Source organism: Dermacentor silvarum, chromosome 3, assembly GCF_013339745.2.
Source record: "Dermacentor silvarum isolate Dsil-2018 chromosome 3, BIME_Dsil_1.4, whole genome shotgun sequence".
NCBI classification, from domain to species: domain Eukaryota; kingdom Metazoa; phylum Arthropoda; class Arachnida; order Ixodida; family Ixodidae; genus Dermacentor; species Dermacentor silvarum.
The window spans coordinates 160719244-160747168 of NC_051156.1; the positions used below are offsets into that span (position 1 = coordinate 160719244).

At 49.9% G+C, this 27925-nt stretch overlaps 1 protein-coding gene across 1 annotated transcript; it reads left to right on the top strand.

The window, feature by feature from the left end:
- Positions 1-9200: 9200 nt before the first annotated feature.
- LOC119444961 (uncharacterized protein D806_0078-like) lies at positions 9201-10142 on the top strand. The gene has a single exon (XM_037709298.1). It carries the CDS (start codon positions 9201-9203, stop codon positions 10140-10142), a length of 942 nt encoding a protein of 313 aa, XP_037565226.1.
- Positions 10143-27925: the final 17783 nt, after the last annotated feature.

The window sequence follows — 27925 nt, forward strand, 5'->3', positions numbered from 1 at the left end:
CTGCTGACGGATGTGCAGGCGCGCCCTGCAGTTGACGGACTTCTAAAATGACTCGACTGACCAGTCGCGCGGCAATTCTGCGTGTATTCGCGGGCTCCTTTCACACTCGGAAAAACACATTTATGTGGCACGTATTGAGCAACAGAAAGCTGTATCGGGAGTTTTTCATGTTTCAATACAGTTTTCTCATTGACAATTTGATAATTAGGACAGTACTTCTCGAGTTAGATAATTACAATTGGCTAATTAAATCTCAGAAACGAAAAAACTACTGGCGGCTACTCCACTTTACTGGAAACAATATGCACTAGGTTTGTTTCGCGTAACGCCGTTCCTCTTTTTAAATCGTACTGCGTGCTAGCTGGGACACGCTGTATATGTCACCTAAAGCAGCCTTGTCTACAGTCGAACATGTTTCTAGGTTGACAAGAGCATTTCAGCCTCAGACACAGTCAAGTTAATCATATAAAATGAATATGGGGCAAGTTCTAATCAACCAAACGGCAACTAGAGGTTTTTCGCAGTGTAATTCTAAAGTGGTGCAGGACATATGAGAGGCCCTCATTGATGAAATTGATCAAACTCATTCTTCGAGATTGTGCTCCTGTGTAGTCGAGCAATAACATGTGTTCCTCTATTTGATTTCTTCCTCAGGCTTGCCCACAAGAACACCTACGGCGACGTCAACCAGCCCAACTACAACTATCTCAACCCCAGCCACTACTACAACTAAAACACGCGCAATTACGAGAAGTACAACATCTACGACCACAACTACCACCACTACAACTACCACCACTACAACTTCTACCACTACAACTACCACGACTACTACGACCACAACTACGTCCACGACCACAACAACAACAACAACCACGACAACGACATCTACGACTCTTCCAACTGCATCGTTCACAGGTATGTAACAACCTCATTTATTATGCGCACAATTTGCATGCTGTAAACTTGCCTCCCTTCATTGGTGCGGCCCATGTCTGAGCTTCTTCTTCTTTCTGGGGTTTTACGTGCCAAAACCAGTTCTAATTATGAGGCACGCCGTAGTGGAGGGCTTCGGATTAATTTTGACTACCTGGGGTTCTTTAACGTATACTACAACGCAAGCACACGGGCGTTTTTGCATTTCACCTCCATCGAAATTCGGTCATGCCTGAGCTGCCAGACTCTTGTGCGTCTCCAGGCGGTATATGTTCTGCAGTGAAGTGAGAAGGCAATACTTTCCCTCGATAAGGCGCGCTTAGTGTCAAAGCCATCCGTCAGTCGAAACTGCGCGAGCCATGTAAATTCTGAGTGAGCGCGTTCCCCTGCCAGTGTTTCTTGGCTCAGCTCTATGGAGACTAATAAACCAAAACTTGTGGAGTCTCAATGAGATCAAGGGTTATCTCAATCTGACTTCAGTTATTTTTCAACCAACAATAACCAACGATATTACACGCGAAACTGAGCTCATGTGATCGCACCGAGTAAATCTGACTCTATATGCACAAAACGGCTTCTGCCTGAACCGGTAACCTTTATTGAGCGCATGTGGAGAGAACTTGTGCTCATAAAATTAGGTTTTCCATATGTAAGGCTCGAAGTTATACACTAAGTAGCACGGAGCCTTTTTTGCACAAACAGCTTTATGCAATCCACTCACGGAACTTCATTGGAATAATATATAATTTTAGTAATATTCACAGAGCTCGGAATTTCAATCCGTTTCAAAACCTCGAACGTACAAACACATGCAACAGCATTGCACACGCAATAGGCTTACCTTTCCGCCATCAGCCATGTTAACAATTACATTTGTGACCATTTATCAAAGAAATTATCAAACTGTTTATTCTCCGTCAACTTTATAATGAGTCTCCAAACGTGAGGAATTTGAGTAGGTGCTTCCAAGTCTATGTGTCCGATTCCATGAATCTCGTTTTTTTAACTCGGGGTTTCATAAGCGTTTCAAACAATATAGTTTTAGCTCATGATTTCGTTTGTTTGAACGATCCGCGTTTCTGTTAATCTTTTCTTGCGCAAGCAGATGTCGGCCCAGTATTTTCTCTGGGCCCGCCTAAACCTCATCTTTATGAGAAAATGTCCACGTGATTTCCTCCAGATTCGCTTTCAGTCTTATCTCCGTCCCCCTCAATTAAGCGGTTGGGACGCTTTTTAAAGGACTTGAGTGTAATTCAGTTTTACTCAGGTATTTTTTTTTAATTTGGTTCTAAGTCAGACAAAAGGTAAATGTGAGTGATTAACATTGATCTTTTAAATGAGTGAGTGAGTGAGTGAGTGAGTGAGTGAGTGAGTGAGTGAGTGAGTGAGTGAGTGAGTGAGTGAGTGAGTGAGTCACCTTGGGAACTCCATATTTTGCCTACCTTGCTTAGCTCATAAAATATTTCGAACACTGGGAAGGAGCTGCAGTAGGCGAATGAATTGCACAATACCTGGTTCGTGCAAGCCATTTGCTTTGGCTTCAGATGTAAAGAGAGTGAAAATTTCGATACGATACATCCCTAGAAACCCAACGACTCGTTTGGTGGAATATATTCGCAATAATGCCTTGACATATATTTGGAGACATATGTTGTCTCCAAATTAAACGCCTGCGAACATAGCGCAGACTACTGTATACAGAGGTTGATTTTGTTTTTTGACCGAGCTTGTAGATGGCAGCATTGTTCCCCGATTACCTTACCTTTACCATATGGGTGTCCCGGTTGAAATTTCAGGATAACGTCTACATTACGCAGTTACTATTGTCAACCACAAAATATTACGGGACGCGCCTTCAACGACATATAGGAATTCCCGCTCTGATGAGCCATTGCGTTTCTAAATTCATAGATCATTGTGTAGATCACAGGATCGTTAAAGTATGAAACTTCGAACTGAAAGCTACATCATGCTTCGCGACAATTCTGCTTTTTTGGAAATGTGGTGTTTCGTATACTTCAGTCGCCAACTGTACACATAAGAGCGTTCACGTGCTTAAGCATTTATCAATAATGGTCTGAGATAGTTATTGCATCAGAACAGTTGAAAGACCATCGTTGACATTATGTAGCCAGGATTTTTTTAATTATAATTAATACATTTTAGTGCAACACGTGCAAACAAATAATTCGATTTTGCAGGCTCACTCAACCGGCATTTAGTGGGGAATTGTGAGCCTTTGACGTAGATCTATGGATCTTCCGCGTTTTGTCAGACTTCTACCATTACCACCGGCACGGCAGTGTCGGCCAATGACTTGCTACAAACTGCATTCGGCTTCTCTCTCTTTTTTCTTCATTTTTTATTGTGGTAGACATAATGTGCGCACTAGATGCGCTTTCGCACCGTCTTTCTGTCCTGGTATCGACAGCGCATGTGCGGTCCGCAGGTGGAAGGCTTGAAGATCTCCATGTACCTCGAGTGCATTTGGTTACAAAAAAAAAAAAAAAAAACGATGAAGCCAAGTACGCACCGTCACGGTCCCCTCAACAGGCCCTGCCGGCGCCAGAGCAGCATTTTGACTTCCAATGCTGGCCTCAGGGTTGTGCGATGTGGGGGAGCACACGCTGCCACCTTCTCCCGCGGGCGCTCGCCCGTCGCCGGCGCACGGAGCGCCCGCGACAGCAGCCAGGTGGACATCTCGCGCGCGCACACCGCGCGCTGCGGGAGCCGGGCGAACACGGGAGAAATGCACTTTGCCCTCTCCCGGTTCTCGCTCGCCTCTCGCGACGCGCGTGCCGCGCGGGAAGAGGGAAAGCACCCGGCGGGCGAGGAGGACACTCCCCTCGCGGAAAGGCAAAAAGGCATAAAAGAGCGCGACCGAGAGACCCCCGCTCTCTCTGACCTCGCTTGACCTTCTGCCTGGACGGATTTTACCTGCTGAAAGCCGTGAGTGACCTCGTTCGCGTGACTACCACACGCGACGAGGCAAGCCTATTTTATTAGTTGTTATACAGAGCGGACTTCCCTCTACAAGTGTGTTTTATTGCTGACAGCAATAAACGTTGTTGAGTTGACTCGCTGGTTGCCTTATTCGCCCGAACCCTACGTAGCTGCGATTACACGCGCTACGGGTTGGGGAAGACCCCCACATTTGGCGCTACCAACGTGGTTCGAATTCGGCAACACGGCGAGTTTTCTTTTCTGTTTTTTGGAGCTGGGACTACTGAAGTTGCAGTAAACAATGGCGACGGGCTTGTCTGACTTTCCAGATTTGTTCATGTTGTCGGAGGTCGCGGGAGATAATCAGATGCCTAGTGCTAACGCGGCGGCAGCTTCCGAACAAACCGGTAGCTTTGATTTTGAGTGTTTCACGCGGAACAGTCGGGATCGCGGAAACGCCACGTTGGCAGGGTTTAGGCCTGAGAGTAGGCCTAACACGCCTAACACCTCGCCGCGTCATCCCGCGGACTCAGAGCCACCTATGCCTCTAAATAGTTCGACGCAAGCTGCGGATGCGTCCGAACCTTCGGGCGGTAGTATTCCGTCAAGCGAAATAATGCTGCAGAATGCGCTGCAAGTCATGCAGAGCTTAGCCGGCGCCCTGCAGAACACCATGCGGGCCCCGTCGCAGAGCGAGCGACCACGAATTAAGGTAGACATGCCTACCTATAGTGGGTACCACGATCGCACTAGTGCAAACGAGTACCTCGACCGTCTGCAGTATTATCAGCAAGCAACAGGGCTTTCAGACGCCGAACTTCTCGCGCGCGTGGTCCCTGCTTCACTGACTGAACAGGCGGCTCGTTGGTTCCGACTGGCCGGACACAGAGCCCGCACAGTAGAAGAGTTCCGCGCGAACTTCCGCGAGGAATTTCTTCCGGCCAACTACGAGTGGCGTTTGAGGAGAGAGTTGGAGTTGCGTACCCAGCATCCGGACGAGTCCCTGCTGGAGTATGTTCGAGCGATGGACGAACTTTATCGTCTCGCAAGCCCTCTCGCCACCGACGCCGATAAAGTCGAGCGCGTCACACGGCAAGCGCACCCGACTTTCGCGGCCTACTTCAGGGGATGTAGGTACCGAGACTTAGACGAGCTCGCCACCGAAGCAAAGCGCATCCAAGGGGACATCCTCGCGGCGCGAGCATACCGTCCGCCTCCACCCGCCGCGCTGTCACTCGAGCCTCGTTGCGCGTGGAACGGCGGCGGGATCGCTTCACATTCCCCGAGGGTCGACGCGTCGGCATCGTTCGCCGACGAGCAGCAGGTCCAGCGTGGTTGGGAATTATCAGACCGCGCCTTGGACCCGTACGCCTACGCGCTGAAAACAGCACAGCATAACGCGGCACGCAGTGCGCCGCGGCAGGAACTGGCGACTAATGCGAGAACAGAGGAGCGGCACATGCCGACCGCCGAGCGTGGAAGCTACGGCCCGCCGGATTGGAGCGACGGGCGCCCACGCCACCGAGGCTTCGGTGGCCGTTGCTACCAATGCGGCGGACTGGGGCACATCGCCCGTGACTGCGCAAGCACGCCGGGCCAAGGTCGAGCACGTGGTTCGGGAAACGGGCGAGGCCGCCGGTGATCCACCTTGGGTCCCGGGCGGCGATCTCGAACACAACTGGCGATTTCGATTTACTTGCGCCTTTGGCTTGTCGCGTAGGAGATGTCGCGGACTCGCAGGCGCCGTTCATCGAGCTAACGATAGCCCGAAAGAAGTTTGCCGCATTACTGGATACTGGGGCAAGCGCTTCGTTATTTGGTGACGAGGTGTTGCAGCATCTCCGCGAGAACAATATCCGCTTAAGAGATAGTGACATCACTTTCCGCCTTGCTTCCGGCACAGCACAATCGAGCGGTGCAGCTAGACTAGTTATTCGTTGGGAGAGACGCGTCAGGCGACAACGCCTCGTACATCTTCCCGGTCTGTCAGTGCCTGTTATTTTAGGTCGAGACTTTCTCGCCAAGTCGGGTATTTTGATAGACATCGCCAGCGGAGGTTACCGAGAGAACGGAACGGGTGTTTTGAAGCGTTTCGCAAAAGCGCCCGTGCCTGCGGCGACACGCCAGTCTCCGGGGGCGGCGCGAGCGGGCCACACCCAGCCGCAGCCGAGCGAGCAAACCGTAATCGGTAAAGACGATCAAAGCAACGGAGAGACGGTAGCACAACATTGTGCCGCGACGTTGCAAGGGGCAGCGCACCCACTTTTGTCAGAGGTCAACAGCCTGCCGGAGAGAGAACGGGCACGACTGTCATCGCTGTTGTACGAATACGACGCGATTTTCACGGACCGGCCGGGCCTCACTACGTTAGTCAGGCACAGGATAGACACGGGTGACGCTGCGCCGTGGAAATGTAATCCTCGGCCGATAAGCTTGACTAAACGGAAAGCACTTGACAGCGCTTTAGACGAACTCATCGACACAGGCGTTGTGGAAAGGTCGAACAGCCCATGGGGCTTCCCGGTAGTTCTAGTCCCGAAGAAGGACGATACTTATCGCCTTTGTGTAGACTACCGCAGGCTGAATGAGGTTACGAAGAAGGATGCGTACCCTCTACCCTCCATTTCCTCTTTAGTATCTAACCTAGGCGGGGCGAAGTACTTTACGACGCTCGATGCTAGTCGGGGATATTTTCAGGTCGAAATGGACGAGCGTGACAAAGAGAAAACGGCTTTCACTTGTCACCGCGGGCTCTTTCAGTTCAAAAGAATGTCTTTTGGCTTAGTCGGAGCTCCCGCTACTTATCAGAGGTTGATGGACCGAGTTCTAGGAGATGCGAAGTGGCAACATGCTCTCGCATATCTCGACGATATAGTGGTTTATTCGAAAACATTCGACGAGCACTTGCGCCACTTGAGAGACGTCCTAGACAGGCTGAGGTCCGCGGGTATCACGTTGAACCCGAGTAAAGCTCAGATAGCTGCGAACAGAATAACGCTGTTGGGATTCACGTTGGACAACGGCCGCATTCTGCCGAGTGAGGATAAGCTCGAGGCTATACTGAGCTACCCGTCGCCGAAAGATATCGGCGAACTGAGACGCTTTCTGGGATTGGTGAACTTTTATCGCCAATTCATTCCAGACTGCGCGGCAGTGCAAGCGCCTTTAACGAAGCTCTTAAGGAAAGACGAGCGTTGGACTTGGGGTCCAGAGCAGGAGGCGGCACTGCGCGGCCTCACAAAGGTGCTCGCTGACACGGCAGAGTTGCAGCTGCCCGACTTGAACAGGGAGTTTGTGATTCAAACAGACGCAAGCGACCTGGGTCTAGGTGCAATTTTGCTTCAGGAGCACGGAGGCATTCTCCGACCGGTTGCGTTCGCGAGCCGTTCGTTGACGCCGGCGGAAAGGAACTACTCGGTGACAGAGAAGGAGTGTCTCGCGATAGTTTTCGCTCTGCGAAAGTTTGACTATTATGTCGACGGAGTGGCTTTCACAATTGAGACTGACCACATGGCTCTCACTTGGTTGAGGCGCTTGAGTGAGCCGAGTGGTCGCCTGGCGCGTTGGGCACTGCTGCTGCAGCGTTACGACTTCACCGTGCGCTACCGCAAAGGAAAAAGCAATGCCGCAGCGGACGCACTTTCGCGAGCGCCTGTCCGAGGCGAGGGAGAAACCCTGGCCGTAGCCCGAGTAAGGGACGCGGAACAACCGTCGATCCTGGGCGAGAGCGTGAACCACGTAGATGTTGTCGGTTCCGCAGGAGTTGTCTTCAGCAGAAAGGAGCTGTTCGAGGCTCAGCAGAAGGATCCGTTTTGTCGAAAAGTGCTTGACGGGCTCCGAGAGCCGGGCGGCGCGGCCGCCGCGCACATGGAGGCAGCTGGTATTGCTGTCGGTGCGGAGCGCTCAGGAACAGCTGGTAATGCTGTGAGCGCACTGGATTCCTATCTGCTGAATTCCGACGGCGTCCTGCTGAGGTATATTCCCACCGAGAACGACACAAGTGAGGCGTTTAAGGTGGTGATACCGCGCGCGTTGAGAGGAGCACTGCTACGCTACTTTCATGACTCGTGCATTGCTGGGCACGCGAGCGGCCCCAAGACTTACGTTAAGTTGTGTCGCTTCGCTACCTGGCCAGGCATGAAACGGGACGTGATTCGCTACGCCCGATCGTGTCATGTGTGCCAAAGCGTGAAGCCCCGAGGCGGACGACCGCCCGGCTTCATGCAGCCTATCGACAGCCAGACTCCCTGGCAAATCGCGGCATGTGACATCATGGGACCGTATCCCACAACACCGAGCAGGAACAAATTCTTGCTGGTGGTCACGGATCACTTCAGTAAATGGGTAGAACTTTTCCCCCTACGAAAACTGACGGCACGGGTGATCATGGATAAGTTGATGGAGGTTTTTACCAGGTTTGGTTTTCCGGAACAGTTGATAACGGACAATGCGTCCTACTTCACTGCAAAGGTATTCGTTGACTCATGCGCCGCACTTGGCATTAAGCATAAGAAAACGACAACCTACCATGCTCAGTCGAACCCCACTGAACGAGTCAATCGCAACATCAAGCACATGCTTGTCGCGTTCTCTGAAAGGCATAAGGACTGGGATACCTACCTTCCAGAGATCGGGTTTGCATTGCGATCGACAGTGAACCGCTCGACTGGGTATGCGCCTTCTTCTCTTAACCTGGGGAGAGAGCTGCCGAATCCGATGGATAGGGTTCTCGCGGATCGCAGCGGAATGCCAGTCGCGCCGTCAGCACGAGCTGAATACGCGACGCATCTACGTGCCAAGATGACGGAAGCTTTACATAATGCACGCTGTAATCTTCGCACGGCAAGGGCACAGCAGAAGGCGCAGTACGACCGCTCGCATCGGAACGTCCACTACGAAGTGGGTGATCTGGTGCTTCGACGCCAGCACGTTCTCAGCGATGCTAGCAAACAGTTCGCTGCCTCGCTGGCGCCGAAGTGGACCGGGCCGTATAAAGTGCGAGAGAAGGTTTCCTCGCTTGTTTACCGGCTCGAGAACAAGAAAGGAAAGCCGATCGGCGGACCGGTACACGTATGCGACCTGAAACGCTACGTGCCGCGTGATGAGCAGTGGGATGACGATCAGGCCCTCCCTCAACCGCGATCGGCGAGAGAGAGCAGCCAACACCGAACGACAAGCCCGCAGCCGCGCTACAACTTGCGCAGCAGGCGGGGACCACCGGGCACTCCCGGGCCCGTTTGATGTCTCTGGCAAATAACAAGGCGTCACGCGCAACGCGCAATGCGAGTGTTAACCTTATCTGTGCCGACGTTACTGCACAGATGGAGAATTACGACCAACCCATGCGCCGCCGAGACGACTCGGCGGGCTGCCCTCCCTTCGGGGAGTCCCCACGCCACCAGAGGCAGCGTCCGGCCTCACCTCGGACGCCAGCAAGACCTGCCCAGTTCCAGCGCCAGGCCTCCCCCCGGACGCCCGCAAGACCGGCCCCCCCTCATACACCACGACGCCGCTTCCCCAACGGCCCTTCGCCTCGCCGCCCGACCTCTGCGGCCGCCGAGGCTCAGTCGCCGGCCCCACGGGAGCCCGGCGAGCGGACCCCAAACCGACAGGGCCACAGCACCCGGGACGTGGCAACGTGGACGTCGCAAGACGGCGTGGACCCGCCGGCGGCCTACGTATCCGACCGGCCTTGGCGGCGGCAGGAGAGGGCTCGCACCGGCACGCCCCCGGAGCGGCTGTTCCGGCTGTTCCAAGGCCGGACAGTCCGGGACGTCGACCGGAGGGCGAGGGGCGCCTGCCTGCCGCTGCCGGCGGGTACGAGGCTGTGCGGCTGTGGGGCCGTGCGGGTCCACCAGAGCCACGACCGGGGGGCCCTGCACCGGATACGAACGAGGGGTTCGCCCAACCCACCGCGACGGCAGCAGCGGCCGCCTAGCGGGGCAGCCCAGGCCATGCTGGCCCGAGCGGCCCGGGAGACCGAGTTCGCGGAGTGGCTGCTCCAGGTGGCGACCGGCCACCCAAGCGCCGCTGCTGGAGCAGCGCCCCAAGAGCAGCCACCCGCGGGCCAGCCGACCGCAGAGCCCCCGGAGGGCCCAACGGACGGGGATACGGAGGCGGCGGGTGCCGGGGATACGGAGGCGGTGGGGGCCGCAGCGGCTGCAGCCGACGCCGGAGGAGAGGCGGTGGCATCGGAGGTGCCGAGCGAAGACGCAGCACCGCTGGACATGGAGGCCGAATTGTGGGCCATGATATCCGAATAAAAGGCGTCCACTTCTCTTGCGTCCGAGGGCCTTCTTAAGGGGGGGAGGATGTGGGGGAGCACACGCTGCCACCTTCTCCCGCGGGCGCTCGCCTGTCGCCGGCGCACGGAGCGCCCGCGACAGCAGCCAGGTGGACATCTCGCGCGCGCACACCGCGCGCTGCGGGAGCCGGGCGAACACGGGAGAAATGCACTTTGCCCTCTCCCGGTTCTCGCTCGCCTCTCGCGACGCGCGTGCCGCGCGGGAAGAGGGAAAGCACCCGGCGGGCGAGGAGGACACTCCCCTCGCGGAAAGGCAAAAAGGCATAAAAGAGCGCGACCGAGAGACCCCCGCTCTCTCTGACCTCGCTTGACCTTCTGCCTGGACGGATTTTACCTGCTGAAAGCCGTGAGTGACCTCGTTCGCGTGACTACCACACGCGACGAGGCAAGCCTATTTTATTAGTTGTTATACAGAGCGGACTTCCCTCTACAAGTGTGTTTTATTGCTGACAGCAATAAACGTTGTTGAGTTGACTCGCTGGTTGCCTTATTCGCCCGAACCCTACGTAGCTGCGATTACACGCGCTACGGGTTGGGGAAGACCCCCCACAGCGCACACACATTAGCATTCCTGCTGAAAGCTGTGTACATACCACGTCGTGATGCATTCATTGGTCTGAAAGAAAAGTATAGTATACATCAAGCCAAATATATATAAACCTTTCATTGCGCGCTGAAGAACACAGCGAGCTTTCGCTCAGTCTCTTCTCCTGCACCATTTCTCGTCACCTATGGACGTCACCTATGTCGTCACCTATGGACGACATAGGTGACGCTTCTTCGTCGCACCGGCGCTGCGACTGGGCTCGTTTCTGCCAGAGCGCTGTTCCTGCTGCCAAGGAAAAGTGGTCTCGCGTGCTGCGTCATGCCGTGCTATCGCCTCCACGTATTTGTAAAACAGAGAGCGAGGAACTCGAGCGCCACGATACACCGTGGTATTGCTTTTAGTGCTTCACCTTCAGGCGACACTGCCAATTTTATTTTACAGCGGAGCTGTTAGAGCCTCACTGTAATGAACATTGCGTCGTCCACTGCTTCGACGAGCTGGGGGAGAAAGAGCTGAGAGAGAGTGAAAGCGAAGTCTAAAAATAGCATCGCGCAGCATAGCGGATGCGAGGTGGAAAGGAGGGGTAAGGCAGGTGGTAGTGGGACGCGTAGAGCTGCTGCTGACTAAAGCCTGCTGACGTCGACTGTGCTTTCCCGCATTCGCGCCGAACGCGCCCGGTGTCCGTGACTGCAGCCGATGCCTCTGGTGGCGGATCGGCAGGTTTCGACCAGACAACTGGACACTCGTCGCTTCCGAAAGACTGAAGCAAGAGATTGCTAATCATATCATTCTCCCTCTGCACTGGCATATAAAAAAATCGCTTAACCTTGCACTCGGCCACACAACCTTAAACAGCGAAGCACGGCGATCGTAGCCCAGCATTTTCCGGAAGTGCGCGCGAAGGTTTCATCCTTTTACTCCTGATGATGATCATTTCTTTTCGCGTGTATCGGGCTAACGGCCGTCATGGCGCATTGCATTGCGTAGCTTGCAACACCGACACCGCGTTCCACCGCGTTCCATCGTGTTGCAATTCCGACAATGCATTCCAGCAGACCCGCTCCTGGAATGCGTCTCTCTCTCTTTCTTTCGCGCTCTCATAGCGCGCAAAATCTCTTCTTCACCTCGCGCTGGCGCGGAGCCGTGCTCCCTCAAGGGCTGCAGAAGATAGCGTCAACCTTTCCCTTTCCACACGAACCACTTACTACTCACCTCGCAGAGCACGAGCGTGCGAACACGCCAGCTGTGGAGGAAGACGGCGACGCTCGAACGCAATCATATGGTTCGCATAAATGCATGTTCTGTAAGCGTGGCTGTATGGCTAGCCTAGTAGTTACGATGCTCGCCTTTGGGACCGCGGGTACGAGGGTTCGAATCCCGCCTCGGCAAGGAAGCTTATTTCTTTATACAAACCACAAATTACGGCTAGCTTAAACAGCTTCGCCGTTAAAATTATCCGTGTCTCTCTGCTATCGCGAACACCAGAGACTGCAGCATAGATGGGGGAAGCCCAGCAAAATTAGACTGTCTAGTTTGCCACTACTTTATAAGGCTTTCCACAGCTCCGCTTGTCTCTGGCGTTTGCGATAGCAGAGCCACGCATAATGTTTTTTAACTACTGGCAGCTAAACTGTTTGATGCAGTGGAGAATGCATTGTGCTGAGAACCGATGTAATGCATGCGATAGTGCAGATTTTATAGGCGCCAGCATAGACAAGCAAACCTGCTGTCAAAAAAAAAAAAACACCAAAAGATATAACAAAAACGAGTGTCCAGGTGCCAGCTCATGGCGCCATATTAATGGCTATGTTTGTGAGCTGGCACTTGGTAGAGACCAATGTCACAGGCTCTTTTTGCCCGTCATGTTAAATTTCAGCGAGTCTCTGTATAGCTCTCACCACAGGTTACCTCACTCATGATAATATATTCAGCTAGCCGACGCCGAAGCTGAGCTTGCAGCAACTCAAAATATTGTGCGTAAGACAGTTCCAATAATAAAATAAAATTTATCATATCATTAATAATTACGTAGTCGCTGCGCCAATACCATATGAAACAGCAGGCTTAGGTTCAATACTGGTAATTTTTGAATGCCTGCTTGTGACTTAGACGTTTCTTTTAACACGAAAGTGTTTTATGCCGGGGTCCACCAAGACTTCACTGACGTATTTCCGTCACGGAAATACGTCATAGAACATAATACAAAGAAAGAAACCAGAAGAAAAAGTTCCACAAACGTGCAAAATTTGGAAATCGAACCCACGACCTCTCGGTCCGCGACGATAGATCGCCGAGCGTTTAACCCATTGCGCCACAAACGCATTTGCAGAGAGCTACACAGACGCGCTTTATATATCTAACACTCCTTCGTGTACCCGCGCTCTTGCTCGGGGCGGTGCCGCCGCCTACGAGCAGAAAAGAGAAGTACTGCATTATGACACTAAAGCCCGGGATACATGGAGCGAACTTTCTCGACGAACTTCACGCGTCAAGTAACGACGCGGCGACACGACGCAGGATGTTTGCTGTGTTGCAATACATGCGGCGAACGCCGCCGCGCGTTGGCCGCCGTGTTGGCGGCGGTCCCGGCCGCCCGCTTCGAACTGAATTTGGCGTTGTCCTTGTAGAATTCACTTAGTTGGAAGCAAATGACTGCGTAAACGGCTTTCGCTTAGTCTCAGGCCGCTTCGACGACAGAGCATTATGGATAACCTTGAGTAGTTTTCGAGATCGCTTCTCGTTTCGAACGCGTCTAAGCCTAGCGAAAGAAATATCCGATGCCAGCGCCATCTATCGGGGAAGTCGGGAGATAGGCATGACGACAGCATGTGGCCTCTGAGATCAGAAGATTTCTGTTGAAAGTTGTTGTAGAGAGCTTGCACTGCTTGTCTGTTTCCTCGCAGATCAGCGGATATGGGATGTACAAATACAACGCGATTCCTGAGAGATCATACTAGGAACTACTCAATCGGTGCAGAGACATGCAGACACGGCAACACCAACGCGATTGCAGACGACGCGAAAAGGCGCGCGCGCGCGAAACACCAGCATGCATTGCGACCGGAACTAGTGCCTCCTGATTGGCTGTCGTCCACCGCTGCGCGCTAGACGCTTCCGGCGGCGGCGTTCGCCCGACGAAAATGTTTGGACAGGCAGATCGGCTGCGGACGGCAAATTTCTTGACGCCGGCCGTCGGACGTTCGCCGCCCGACGAAGTTCTTCGCTCGGACGCCGGTTATTCGCTCCATGTATTCCGGCCTTAACGCGCACCGACAGTGAACGCTTCGGTGGTCTCAGCACTACGACGCCTCGATGCCAGCATTCGAAGGGACGCTGGCATCAAGAAGCACTACCAACGCCACCTAGGTGGCGTTCACCGTACTCAGCACAGCGGAGCGTGGCCTCCGCAATTAGCTCTGAAAATGTTTCTGAAGTTGATCGCGGAGGCTGCAATTACGACGCGCTGTACGCGCTGATTTGACTCGGTGACGATTCAGTTACGTGCTTTGTCTTGCGCGTTGTATTAGTGTGTCAGTTACGTGCTTCGTCTTTCGCGTTGTGCTAGCGTGTGCAGCGTAGTGCAGCTTCCATATGCACGACGGTTGCTCATGGTCATCGACGTTGGTAGTCGTGATGGAGGAGACGTGCCACCAGGCGTCAGCGTGGGTGCATCAACGCCTAAGGGCGCTTTAGCCACAAAACACCAATAGACATTATATATCAATGTGCAATAAACATTACACTACTTCTGTGAAGACACGTTTCACTTTCGTGTTCTATATCGATTCCTATATAAGAGGGATCAACCACATTTTTTTTTTGGCAGGATTGCTCATAACCAGAACTTGGTATCAAATGCTGTGACTCAGGTTCGGACATGTTGCAACATTGCAAGCACAGTATTGCTGTTAGAATACAGAATTACTGTTTCCTTTCCTAATCGCAATGAGCACGTAACTATGACGAATATTGTTTCATGTTCACCAATCTGAGCTTTGGTAATGGTAAATAAATGTACAGTAATGTTCAGTTTTCTGCTATATTATTTGAAAACTGGCCTATTTATAAAGAGACAACACATTTAGGCGGCGTTCATGCACCTATTCTTTGTGTAGGTTCCTTCACAGAAAGGGCAGAGTTCAGTGTATTAACAAGCAACAAAAATTCATTGAGTAGACCACTTGTCGGAGCCTACTTGTAACTGGCATTGCCTCATTCGCTGACAGCTGTCTCCCACCGGCTTTTGGATAGAGCAGAAAGACAAATGTCAACGGTCTGCTAAATTCCTAGAGCTTCTTTAGTAATGCACGACTTTAAGCAACACGAACAATAGTTTTTAATTCACTGCGTGATTTTAATATAGTACTGATGTGTCGTGACAAAATGTGTCATTTATGTATTACGGGCCAATAGAAATACAAGAATAAACACTGTTCATGAAACGTTCATTCTGGGTCATTCTTTTTTTGAGCCACACCAGCGCGCGCAACTCGATGATGAGATAAAACTTGGTGGAAGTGGCAATGGAAAACGAAACGAACCAAGCATTACTTGCTTCCTCGTGAAAAAATATATTACCATTATTTTAGCTCCAATTTTAACTTCGAAAAATTCTCTAAATTTTATGCTACGTACTAATCATTGGACAATTGCCTACGTAGGAAAGAAGTGGCTGACTTTCTTAACGACAGCGAAATTTTATCGTGATTTTGGCATTTTGCGATCCAACAACAAGTTTTGCAAATCAAGTTGGTGAGAGGCAACAGTTTAAAAAAATGCGGCTTGTTGGACTTCTCGTTTCGATGTGCTCTGATAATGCTACAAAAGCCATATCATACAGCCACAACTAAGCTCTACTTAGATCAAGAGTTGGTTCAATTTGTGATAACATATAGCTCAATTAGCGCTGCAGGACCAACCTATCCTTGTAATAAAACAGTAAGCACAATTTTTGTACCATTTTAAGATTGCTCTAAAATTACAAATTGATTATGCCATTTTTATTGAGAGCAGATGAGAGGGGGAACTATGATGTCACCAGGCTTTTGCTCTCGATTCATTCCGCTTCGTGGCAACCGAAAAATCCATTTCGAGCAATGCAATTATGCTCATTTTAAAAATCTCTTCCCCCTGCGACCATTATTAGAAGCGCAATAGCAGTCTACTTCTAACGCAGATAGCTTAACAGTACAGTGACTGGACTGCCGAGTTTAATTAATAGTCACAAAGTGCTTGGTTTATCGTCCATTCGTGTCCCCACTGGCAAGAATTTTATCTTGAAGCTTAGAGCTTCCGAATGCAGCAATTTTTGTTGCCGTTTGAATACAGCGTCAAGGCGCTATAGAATGGTGCCAACGCCTGTATACGCAGCACATATGCTGTGAATAATGCGGCGCCCTCCGTGGTTTGTTTCGTCTGCAGTGAAGCCCATGGGTCTACAACCGCTGTTCTGCATTTTGGGCATTAACCACAGGGGCGGCTACTCCTACGTCGAACCTGACGGCCTGTGTGACTACGCGTTCATACCATTCTACGCCTTGGAACATGACACCTTCCTGGACGACGCCCAACGCGATGTTCAGCTTATGCTGAGTAAATCGGCTAGCTCAACCGCCACTTCCTTCGGCATCCACGTGCCTCAAAGGTGGCTGTTTGTACTACGTGAAAGCTGACTCAAATGTTCCAATTATGGATCTGTGCAGTGAAAATGTAACGAAGGTCTACTGAGATGCGTAGATTGTTTAGCATTTTTTTGATGACCGTTTCAACGTGGTTAGCATTCTTAGCCAATTTGAGCCACTTTGTATCTATCTATCTATCTATCTATCTATCTATCTATCTATCTATCTATCTATCTATCTATCTATCTATCTATCTATCTATCTATCTATCTATCTATCTATCTATCTATCTATCTATCTATCTATCTATCTATCTATCTACAATGGTTTCTCTTCAAAATGTAGTAATACTTATTGGCAATCTCGGTCGGAAAAACTAAAGTAAGAGCTCCAAATTATGGCAAAAATCTACCAAAGCGACTATTTTATCCCGGATAAAATTACTATAATTTTTTTTTCAAAGCATTTATTTCCTTGACTGTCTTCGAGCCACACTTTACACTAATGCTTCTCTCGCGCAAATATATTGTACGGATTAAAAGAAATTTAGTAATGCACTTTATCTTGCGTCTTTGAAAATGATGAGTCCAGCAAATAAAGTGCATGTCAATATAAATTCCACAAGCTTTCTAGTTGCCCTAATTGGAAGGGTAGCGATAAGCTTAAGTGCAAGCATGATATCTTGAACATGCCCGGCAGCCACCGCACCGTGAAGACAACGTAGAGGCAACATTTGTAGTAGCTTCTCGGGCTGCGCAACACAGTCGAGGCATATGGTACAAAGAGAATTCGTGGTATAGTCCTGCAGTGCACTTGCCGACTGCCTGAAACACGACCGCCACTGGGCTATGCGGTGGAGTCATGTTACGTTACTATGCCAAGTGTCTTCCAAAGGCTATATTCAAAAATTTATATCTCCCGTAAAACAAAGATCAAAATGATATAACGAAGGAAAGGAAACACAAATAGCAGTGCTAACTAACGTTCCTTGTGTCATATTTTTGCCTGCAAAATCAACTGAGTGCAAAAATGTGCAATGGAAGAGGAAATTTTAGTATGTCTGTCATACAAGAGAAGAGGCAGTGATCTTCCGCAAACTACAGACCGGCACATTCCCGCACGGCACCCTGCTATGTATCCTACGAGCTATACTCACAAATGCGCCTTCTGCTCTGCGCCCAATACCCTCTGCCACATGATATGGGAATGTCAACAAAACCCATCGACACCACCCATCACCGGACCAATCGTCGAGCAGTGGGAGGCCCAGCTGACAAGCCCGAGCCCTGAAGACCAGCATCGCCTGGTGAGCAGGGCCAAGCTATCGTCTCAGGCCCACGGCATCCTGGACTAGGGACGCCGCCCAGCTCGGACGATTTTAGCGTCTGCTCATTTCTCTAAATAAAGTTTATTCCTCCTCCTCTGTCATAATATTATAAGCGCACACGAGAATTTTACTCTGCGCTACAGCTATAGAACTGTCAAGTAAAATACTCACAATGAACAAGTGAAAAGTAGGCTTGCCAGTGAAAATGGTCAATCAGCTATATTTCTGTCCAAATTATTCGTTTCCTAAAGAACTTTTTCGAAGGAAATGTGTAATAAGCACTACTGCATTGTGAACACAAACGATTGTTGGTTCAAGAGTCTGTGTATACTAAAATACCTTTAGGATACATTTTCTTGCAGAACCAAGCTTGACGTACTTCAGTAAATTTTGCAAACGCGTAACGTTAGAAGCAAAATTTGTTTTGTAAGAATACAGTGGAAATTTACTCTGACCAAAGTAGGAAATAGCCATATTTTTCACAATAACGTCTGAGATGGTTCTAGCCACACACCTGGAACAATTGGCGTGGAATTACCTACTTAAGGACCACACAAAGAGCGATGGAACGAGAAATGTTAGGCCTAACGTTAAGAGACAGGAAGAGAGAGGTGTGGGATCAGAGAGCAAACGGAGATAGCCGATATTCTAGTTGACATTATGAGAAAAAAATGGAGCTGGGCAGGCCGTGCAATGCGTCGGATAGATAACTGGTGGACCATTACAGTTACAGAATGGATACCAAGAGAAGGGCAACGCAGTCTAGGACGGCAGAAAACTAGTTGGGCTGATGAAGTTAGGGAATTTGCAGGCGCAAGTTGGAATCGGCTAGCGCAAGACAGGGGTAACTGGAGATCGCAGGGAGAGGCCGTCGTCCTGCAGTGCACATAAATATAGGCTGATGATGATGATGATAATGACCTACTTGCATGTATGCCAAGTTTTCTGAATGTTGTCACTGGTTCTACAGCGAAATAATGTTGTCTAATGAGACGGCGTGCAGCTAGCGAGTAGTGGTGCACAGCTTGATTCATAGATCCTGTTTCGGCGAACGACGTCAGCCCTCCTCATCGTGCTTTCAGTTTCGCTTGATTATCTGGGTCCACATTTGCCCTGTAAGAAGTTCTTGATGATTGACTGACATTTGACAGTGCTTAATTTGGAAAGCGTCAGTGCCGCGAGACAATATCGCAAATACAAATACTCGCACCATGACAAGAACGCCAGAATAATTCACATATGGATGTTTACTCGCTTCGCTTCAGGAAATACATGGAAGTTATGACCGACGTGAACAGCACTAACGGACGGGCAAAGCTGCTGGAGTACTGGACCACAAGAAAAGTATATCATTATGGCGTGCTGGACCTAGAAGTTAGGCCGGGGAATACATCGGCCAGGCAAGTCGTCCAGATTGTCTTCGATGTGCTCAAGGTGCGAAGATCGAAGTTCCTTCTAGATAAATGGCTGGCAAATCTGTTCGAGCAGGGCTACTGGTACAGCAGTCATGTACAGCGCACGGTGTTGATTTGCACACTGTTTATTTTTCAGAAAGCAGAAACTTGTTGTACCGTACGTGGAGTTACAATTTTTACTTTGTCCACAACTTGTCCATGTCTAGTAGTAGCGTTTCTTTTACCAAGAGAGACAAAATGATGCTTACTTTCAAAGCACGTCTATTCCTTCACTCGCGATCTTCCCATGTATGAAAGGCGCCACGAGCGAAGAGTGGCATTCAGCCGTTTTGTCACAGCGCTGGCTTTACGAATTTGCTGTCGCCTCTTTCTAGTATTATATCTCCCATTGGGTATTTTGCGCGTGAGTACAACGTAAGCGATTCCGCTTCTGCAATGCTTTCGCGGGGCCTCACGCGTAATTACAGCCGCCCAGAAGGCATTGTGTCGACAGCAGGGCAGTTCCAGAGGGCACTGTGGCAAACGTCAGGGAGCTCCAGCGGGCATTGTGGTGACGCCCACAACTTTCACGTTGGAATGGTCGCATAGACCCCTCTCTTGCGCCCCTGCAATGTACATTATACACGTTCGCAACCCCCCCCCCCCCCCCCCTCCGACGCAGCGTGCATGAGAGCAGTAGTGCAGAAATTGAAGGAAGAGGCAACGAAAGTTTCATTTCAAAACCTTAGGCGTGACGCTTAGAGACAGGAAGACAGCGGTGGAGATTCGAATGCAAACGGGGGTAGGCATTATTTTAGTTGAAAATAGACCTTGAAATGCCATGTAATGCGTAGGTGGCCTACTAAAGTTACAGAATGGGTGCCAAGAGAATGGGTACAAGCGGACTCTCGCACGATAGAGTAATAAGTACTGTGCTGAAATTTGAAATTTTCATGTGGAAGATAGAGTCAGCTAGCTGCAGAAAGACAAGAATATTCGTAAATCACTGGGATAGGCATTTGTTCTGCATTGGACATAAATTACCTGACAATGATGACGGGAAACAGGAAGTCCGCGTCACTCATGATACACATCACAGCCAAGACAGCCTCATGCGTAGCCTCCTCCCCTGTGTGCTCGACCACTCATTTCTCCATCTCTTGCCACATGTCTTCTTATTATTTTTTATACCTAATAAACGCCCCTTCTTGGCTTCAAGACATCTACGGGCTCACTATGTACTTTCTACGCACGACTATCGTACACCTTAAGTAATATATGGGCCCTCATTCGCTCAGAGCAAGCGTTCATGTATCATCACGATGTCACCTCACTAATCGCGGTAGCTTAGTGACTATTGTATTGTGTTTCTGAGCTAGCGGGCGCTGGCTCGATTTCGGATAAAGCGGTGGCGTTTCGATAGGAGCGAGTTGAATGAACGTTCACCTACTTAGATGTAGTTGCACGTTGACGATCCCAGGTGGTCGAAATTAGTACGTTGGGCCCCACTACAGTTTGCCACAAAATCGGACCGTGGTTTTGGCACGTAAAAACACCGAATTTATTTCAGTATTTACTACTTCGTTCCGTAGGACCTCAGGCCGGCATGTCCCGAGCTCCTGACTGATAAACGCAAAAATCTTGCAAAGCACTGAAACTGAGTTTAACTTTCTGACATTCACACCCATTAAACAAACAAAAGCTCTCTTTCCTATGTTGCTAAACTACGTAGATTTGAATACATTAGAATAGCATCAAGGCACCCTGTAGATGTATGCTTAAGACACTATTTTCCATGGTCTCTGTATTTTTGCCTGCACGAAATGAGCAATGTAAAACAAAATCCAGGTGGTGCAAGCTATTTTCACGATGCAGCAAGGTTCCTCCGTCTTTTCGCCTCTTTCTTCTAGCCTACACGCTTTCTCCAGAGTACTATAGTCGAATGGTACAACGCCAACACAACTTAAATGTAAATACAAAATTTCAAAAACTGTCTCGCACACTTTTGTAGCCACTGCAATGATAATATTTCCCAGTAGGTTTATGTTCATTGTATTGTGCTGCTTACAATACTCAGTCTTCTAACATCCCTCCTAATTAAATTAAAATGTTCTATACATATTTCATTTGTTCTCGAGGGCATCGGTCGGTCTGCATGTTGAATCTTGCATTTCAAAGAAAAATTGTACAGAATAATTGTCCACACGCAAACGCTCACGAAGTGCTTCGCAATTGAAAGTGAACGAGATGTCTTTGCAACATCTTAGGGCGCGTGTCCTTCCAGGCTGAGCTTTCGCGACGCTATAACGCATGATAGCGCACAAACAGGAAGCATGCGCTAAAGCGTTGCGTCTGCCGTTTTAATATCAGACAGCATTCCGGTGACCCGCCACGGTGGCTCAGTGGCTAAGGCGTTGTGCTGCTGAGCACGAGGTCACGGGATCGAATCCTGGCCGCGGCGGCCGCATTTCGGTGGAGGTGAAATGGAAAAACGCCCATCTGCTTGCGTTGTAGTGCACGTTAAAGAACCCCAGGTGGTCAAAATTATTCCGGGGCCCTCCACTACGGCGTGGCTCATAATCAGGACTCGTTTTGTCACGCAAAACCCCAGAAAGCAAAAGAAGCATTCCGATGCTCGCAAACCATGGCTTGTTCTATCGGCAATACGCAAAAGGCTTGTGGCGTCTGGTTGTTTGACAACGTGAAAACCGATCCATTTACAAAGACCCTCTATACCGATGTATTGCCGCTATAATAGCAGGTGGCTCACAACCGAGTAGTTTGAGTTCGAACTGCGTTCGCTTAAGGCGTTTTCTGAAAACTAGGTCTTCAACGGCGTTGACCTATCTGGGATCTCATTATCGTGTGATAACTGCCAGAAAAAGAAAACACAAAACAACATTGGGTTAGGTGACTTGCAGATGTCGTATGAACATGAGAATGGTATCAAATGATGGCTCTCCATGCCGAGAACTTGTATCACTAGTCAGCAATTAAATATATGATAAAACCTGAATATTTTATCAGAAAAAAAGGTGGAATTCGAGTGTCTGCGTCACTGTCGCCCTTTGCCGTGCCGTTGCCATGTGCCATATCTAACTTAACAGTTGTCCCCTCCGCCAAACGGTGCGAAGTGCCCGAGTTCGCGGCGGAGGAGAGCGAGGTCGGCGCAGCAGAAACAGCGGAGAGCCGCCACCTGCGCGTGCATCATAATGCATCAGGCGTCTTTAACGGCAACACGACGCCGGGTCTCAACACAGTACTCGATGCTGGAGAGAGGAAGCGCGACCACCCGTAGTTAGGCTGCGCGTGCTCGACGGGCCAGCGATAGTGCCGACGCGTGTGAAGCTCCTCTCACCATTGCACGCGATAGCGGCGCCAAGAAGGCGGTCGAAGCTCGTGAGGCCCTTCTGTCCCGAATACGTGATTCGTGTCGTGCCCTCCAGGAGCAAGAGGACGCTGAGCAGCGTTTAAAAGCCCTGGGGTGGCACAGAGTTGCCAAACACAGACGCGTGGCTGCCGAAACTTATGAAGAATACAACGAGCGTATCCTACGTTGCAGGGCTGCCAGGGAGACCCGACCAGTTTCGATGTAGTTGCAAGTAAAATAGGATACCATTAAGACACGAAATAAGTGAACAATGAAGATAAAAAAGAGACGAAATAGCGCGGTATAATCAATAGTTCACCATTGACTCATTTGAACAAGCATGAGCGTCGACCTCGTCTTTTTAGCGTCCACACTTGGCTGACCCTTTCTTTCTTTCTCTTGAGTGGCTCTTTGTCGTTGGTATAAATAAGAAACTGAGGAAATCATGGCAATATTGGAATGCTTGTTTCTGACCTGTAAACCAGAAATAATGAATTAAAGTGCGCTCAAGTGTGGCAGCAGAACAAGCCTCGCCAAAGGCTTGATGAAAATGCCTACTCGCAACTGAAACAGCTACTATCGGCATACTATAACTTGCCAAGAAATCAAACTTACGTCTGTAGTACATTCTCTTTATATACGTATAACCACACATGAGACATTGTTACGTGTTGCACGCCGTTGCTACGTGCTTACAAAAAAAAAGGGGGGGGGGGGACACTTGATGAAACCTTGAAATGCCTCAAGAACTTCATTCCTCGTACGGCGATCTTAACTCTTATTAGCACTTTGCCATCTTCTTTTCTAAAATGAAATTATGGCCCGCGCGCACCCCACTGGTATATAACTTCTGTGAGCTTACTTTACTACACAGGAGTGGTGATGTGTCGTTATTAAGGAGTGACTGTAAACCATCATCGAGCAATAAGAAACAAAACAAAACAAAAACTGTTGCCGTTTTTTTCAAGCCATCCACCGGCACCTGACATTAACCTTTGCAGGCGTTACGAGCTCAGCAAGAGGTCTTCAACGCAGCTCATCCGTTGCCTCAGCCCTACGTTCGCGCTTTCGTGGTTCTAGGAGTGCGACTGTGGCCGGCGAACTACATAACCGTATTAGCCGAAGTTACAAGGCACATATCGTGAGTCTTGGTAAAAAAGTTATAATATTGTGATAGCAATTATAGCGACTCTCCAAGCGCATTTCTGCCGTCGCCGTGATGCCGTGATGTTCCGCATCAACTTTCAAGTCTAAACACGATAACATAGTCGCTAGCGCGCCGTACACTGTATGTGCGAGTGAAAGCGTGGGAGGGTCTGCCGACAATCACGGGTCAATCTCGCGTCCGCGAGGGAGGAAAGTGGGGCGGAAGCGCGGGCGCCGTCTTCTGCGGCACGCGAGGCATGAGGGGGGGGGGGGGGGGGTGAGGCGAAGGAGGGGGGTTCTGGAGGGCTGCTGCTTACGGTGCGGCCGCGCATCTTGCAAGCGATCTGCGACGTGGAGAAAGCTCGCGGAGTGCCAGTAGCTTCGTATGCGCTGTGCTTTCGACGTTTAGTTCGCGTTGCAGCGAGAGAAAGCACGGAGGTCCATTTGCTCGCTGCTGCTGCCACACTTCGTCAGTGCTGCGTTTTGAGAGCAAGTTTCAGCCGTCGTCGAGCGAGATGTGTTTATGTTTATCTGTGCGCGCGTGACACCGTTCTTGTTAATTTAGTTATTAAGGAAATGTTTGCAAGATTATACAGTCGATAAAACTAATATTCTTATTTCATACAGCTGTCTACTAATTTACTATTGCAATCGATGCTTCGCCATTCGGGCGAAAATGCGACTTTTTTTTTACTCCATCAGCTGCATACAAACCAACAGCCTTATGACAGGATCCAGTACAAAACTTATAGGTACAACAAATATTTGGACTGAGGGCATTGACATTCTTTGATTATGTTAACTACATGTAAATACATTGTCACCTACAAAAGTATTTGCGTATAAGGTGTAGCAAAAAGTATACAAATTCTTGAAACCTAAGTGTCCGTTATAAAGACGTTTCTTCTGCGTAAAGAGGTGAACGTTTTAGATCCGAGGGAGCAAACACATTGCGTTACGCTTTCGTATGCTAGCCGCTTGCGTAACAGCAAAAGTAAAGCACACTTTGTGTTCTTGGGTACGCAAGGCCTTTCTGTCCCCTACCCTAAATCTCTGTAATGCTAGGCGGGATAATTATTGGAAATGCCTTTGTGATCCCCATTTAAGTTTTAACTAAAAGTGCGCACTAAATTTCATGGCTACATTCATGTCACTTAGTTGAGACTGAATTATTCGACGTTTCCTGCTGCAAGTTTATGCGTTTATCTGTGTACATGGGAGTGGTAGTCATCTTGTATGCCTACAGATACGTTAATGCTCATATCTACGATTGTCGTGTGATGTCTAAAGCACCAGCGCTGTTACAGACATGCATCGTCTCGCAGCACTGCAATAATTTTTTTTTCAGCTGACGACTGCATTGGCTGAACATCTCTGCAACATACTATCTGAATGAACAAAAGTAATCAATAAATTTTAATGGACAATGTCGTGTGAACAAAATATGATTGCTTAAGTATACAGCGTATTTCTTAAGGATGACTATGTCAATATGTGAAGCATTTAAGGACTGAACTCAACGGGCCTTCTAGATAGGCAGACCTGACGGAAGAAGTTCTTTATTTCTGCAGTAACATCCCTCTTAAACTTAGGTGGATTACGCTTCTGTATGGGCTAAACAAAAAGAAATGGCTGCCACCTTGTGCTCGGCGTGTTCTGTTCTACAGTAGAAAAAAAGTAGTACTCGCGTTTCGTCTGACTTGAAAAAGGAATCCGGACTGCAAGAAGTAATTTTAGATATATGTGGTCACCGACGGAAGTTTCTGTCTCCGCAGAAATAAACCAATAAGCCGGGTTGTCAAAGTTTAATTCCTACACAGGCGACCACGGCCGAGCATGAGCAGACTATAGCCGGCTTCATCCGGAAGCACGTAATGTTTCACTGAATTTGAAAGCAATTAATCGTTTACTTCAGCTTATTAAATTGCGTCATTAAATAAGTTCAGTAGTAGTAGGAAGAAGCGGACTGATCCATAGGTCCTTGTTGATTGAAGTGAGCTATCAGTCAGTAGCAGCCCTCAATGGGAATCTTGCATTTGACGACACATGCAAGCCGGCGGCAGCTTTCAACGAGGTAAGGTGAAGGCCTTCTTTGAAAAGATAGTGTTTGGGAAATATGTAACTTCTTCACCTGTGAGCTCCACGCGGTGCGCACGACTGCACCATTTGACTGAAATGTTCTCAGCAGCGTCCGCTACCTACGGAGTGCGTTTTTGCTTTGTAACATAAACAGACGTACGGCACTTGCTGTGTGCCGGAAGTGCTTCATTGTAGTTATACGTTACCCTGTATTCTCTTTCTATTACTTCCATAGAGAAACAAATTAACCAGCATTGCATCTATTACGAACAATGTTTGTTTACCATAAAGTTGGAAAAATTATTGATGACGTGGCCGGGGTAGCCAATCGGATGGCTCGCCCAACTGACGTCAGTTGGGCTAAGTACGTCAATTTTGAGGGGGCAGCTGAAAAATTGTCCGACCGGCGCCGCTGGGATCGGTAGCGATGGGCACTGGAAACCCTTATAATAAATTACACACTTTACGTCAAGTGTGTCAATGCGTCCCTTAATGATCACAAGGGCCTACATTAACGACTCAGTAAGTTTGTACAATATCGTCAACATCATTTCAGGGTCCCTTTAAAGTTGAATGTGTAACGTAGGGTTATCTCTTGGCCTCCTGTTGTGGAATCAAAGTAATAACTAAATATATGATACAGCCTTTTTTCAGCGAAGCTGTTAAGGGCTCACTCTTCGATGGTCGCGTCCGGCAATAGAAAAAAGATGGCACAGTTTCGCCCTAAGGGCGAAGCAATGAATGCGATAGCAACACAGCAATGTGACACGAAGTAAGGTGAGCGGCTTTGGTAGCAATATGAATTGTAGTAAACATGAGCTGATTAAGTAAGCAGGTGTGCTGCGGCGTAAGTAGACCGACATGAAGAGAGACTCGATGACCACGAGAAGGCGCCTGTGAAACGGTGGTGTTGATGAGAAGCGCTTCCCGTGGGCAGCGCGTGCGAAGGGACACACCTGTAGCGCTGCACTGCCGACCCGGGCAGCATTGCATGTGTAGCGTGCGTTGGAAAATGTGGCCCGACTATTACTAACTGAATGAACAAGCGTGGTGTGAGTGCGCAGAAGCAAGCATAAATAGATCACACTGAATGACCGCAGACAACGTCTGTCAAAACGCTGGCAGCAAGCGCATATACGTCGCAGCGGGCGAAGGTACGTGCGTTCTATCGCTTCAACGGAAACTGAGCGGCGAATGCACAGCGCATAGAAAAGGTCAGAGCCGTGTGGAGATAAGAGACAGTGCGGCCGGCGAGCGACGAGCGCGGTTGTTGGCAGAGTAGAAGTGCGCCCCCCCCCCCTCCCTCCGGCGCTGCCGTCCCGCTTCCTTGCTTGCGCATGGGCGATTGAGTGGGAAGTTTCCCTTGCGCCCGGTTGCAAGATAGACCTTTGGTGCCGGAGCGCAGCGTCGCCCCGCCTTCCTCCCTCCCTCCCATACCTCCACGCGCGACGGTCACGTTTGCTTTCCGCCGTGCGTTCGCTCTCCGTGATAGCGCGCGTCCCCCGCACGCTACCGTTCGGGCATACGGCGCGCGGCGATGATGTTATCTATACGGAACCTCACGGCGACGGTGACGACGACGGCGACGACGACGGCGACGGCGACGCCGACGGCAGAAATACAGTTTAAGTGTCCATATAATTGCTATCGCAATAAAAAAAGTTGTAGCAGTTTCACCTGAAAGGCGAAGCATCAATGGCGATAGCAAACTTGTAGAGAGCTATACGGAGTAATGATATTAGCTTTATCAGCTGTATAAACTTGGACATGAAGCAGCACCGGCAACACGCAGAATTGTTGTCGACGCCGTCGGCGTTTTGCCCGCGTTCGCTCAAAATGCGTGCGGCGTTCGTGACTGTTGCCGGAGCCTCTGATATAAATAGGCACTTGGTGCCGCAGCTAAACGTCGCCTCCCTTCCCTCCCCCTCCCCCCCCTCCCCCACGGCCTCTCGCGCGTTGGAAGAAGGCGCGTTTGCTCTACATATATGGTGATTGTAAAGGAGGAAAGAGACGCCTACTTCTGCAGCCCTTAAGCGAGCACGGCGCAGAACGCGCGTTTGTTCTCCGCCGTGCGTTCACTCCCCGTGAAAGCGCGCGCCCCTCGCGCCCTTTCACTTGCACATACAGTGTTCGGCGCGCGGCGACGATTTCATCTCTATTGACGTCATACGGAAGCTCACGGCGACGGCGACGGCGACGCCGACGGCAGAAATCTGCTTTTGAGTGTCCATATAATTGCTATCGCAATAAAACTCTCA

Coding starts and splice junctions, on each gene's coding strand:
- LOC119444961 (XM_037709298.1), top strand. CDS start 9,201: ATGGAGAATTACGACCAACCCATGCGCCGCCGAGACGACTCGGCGGGC.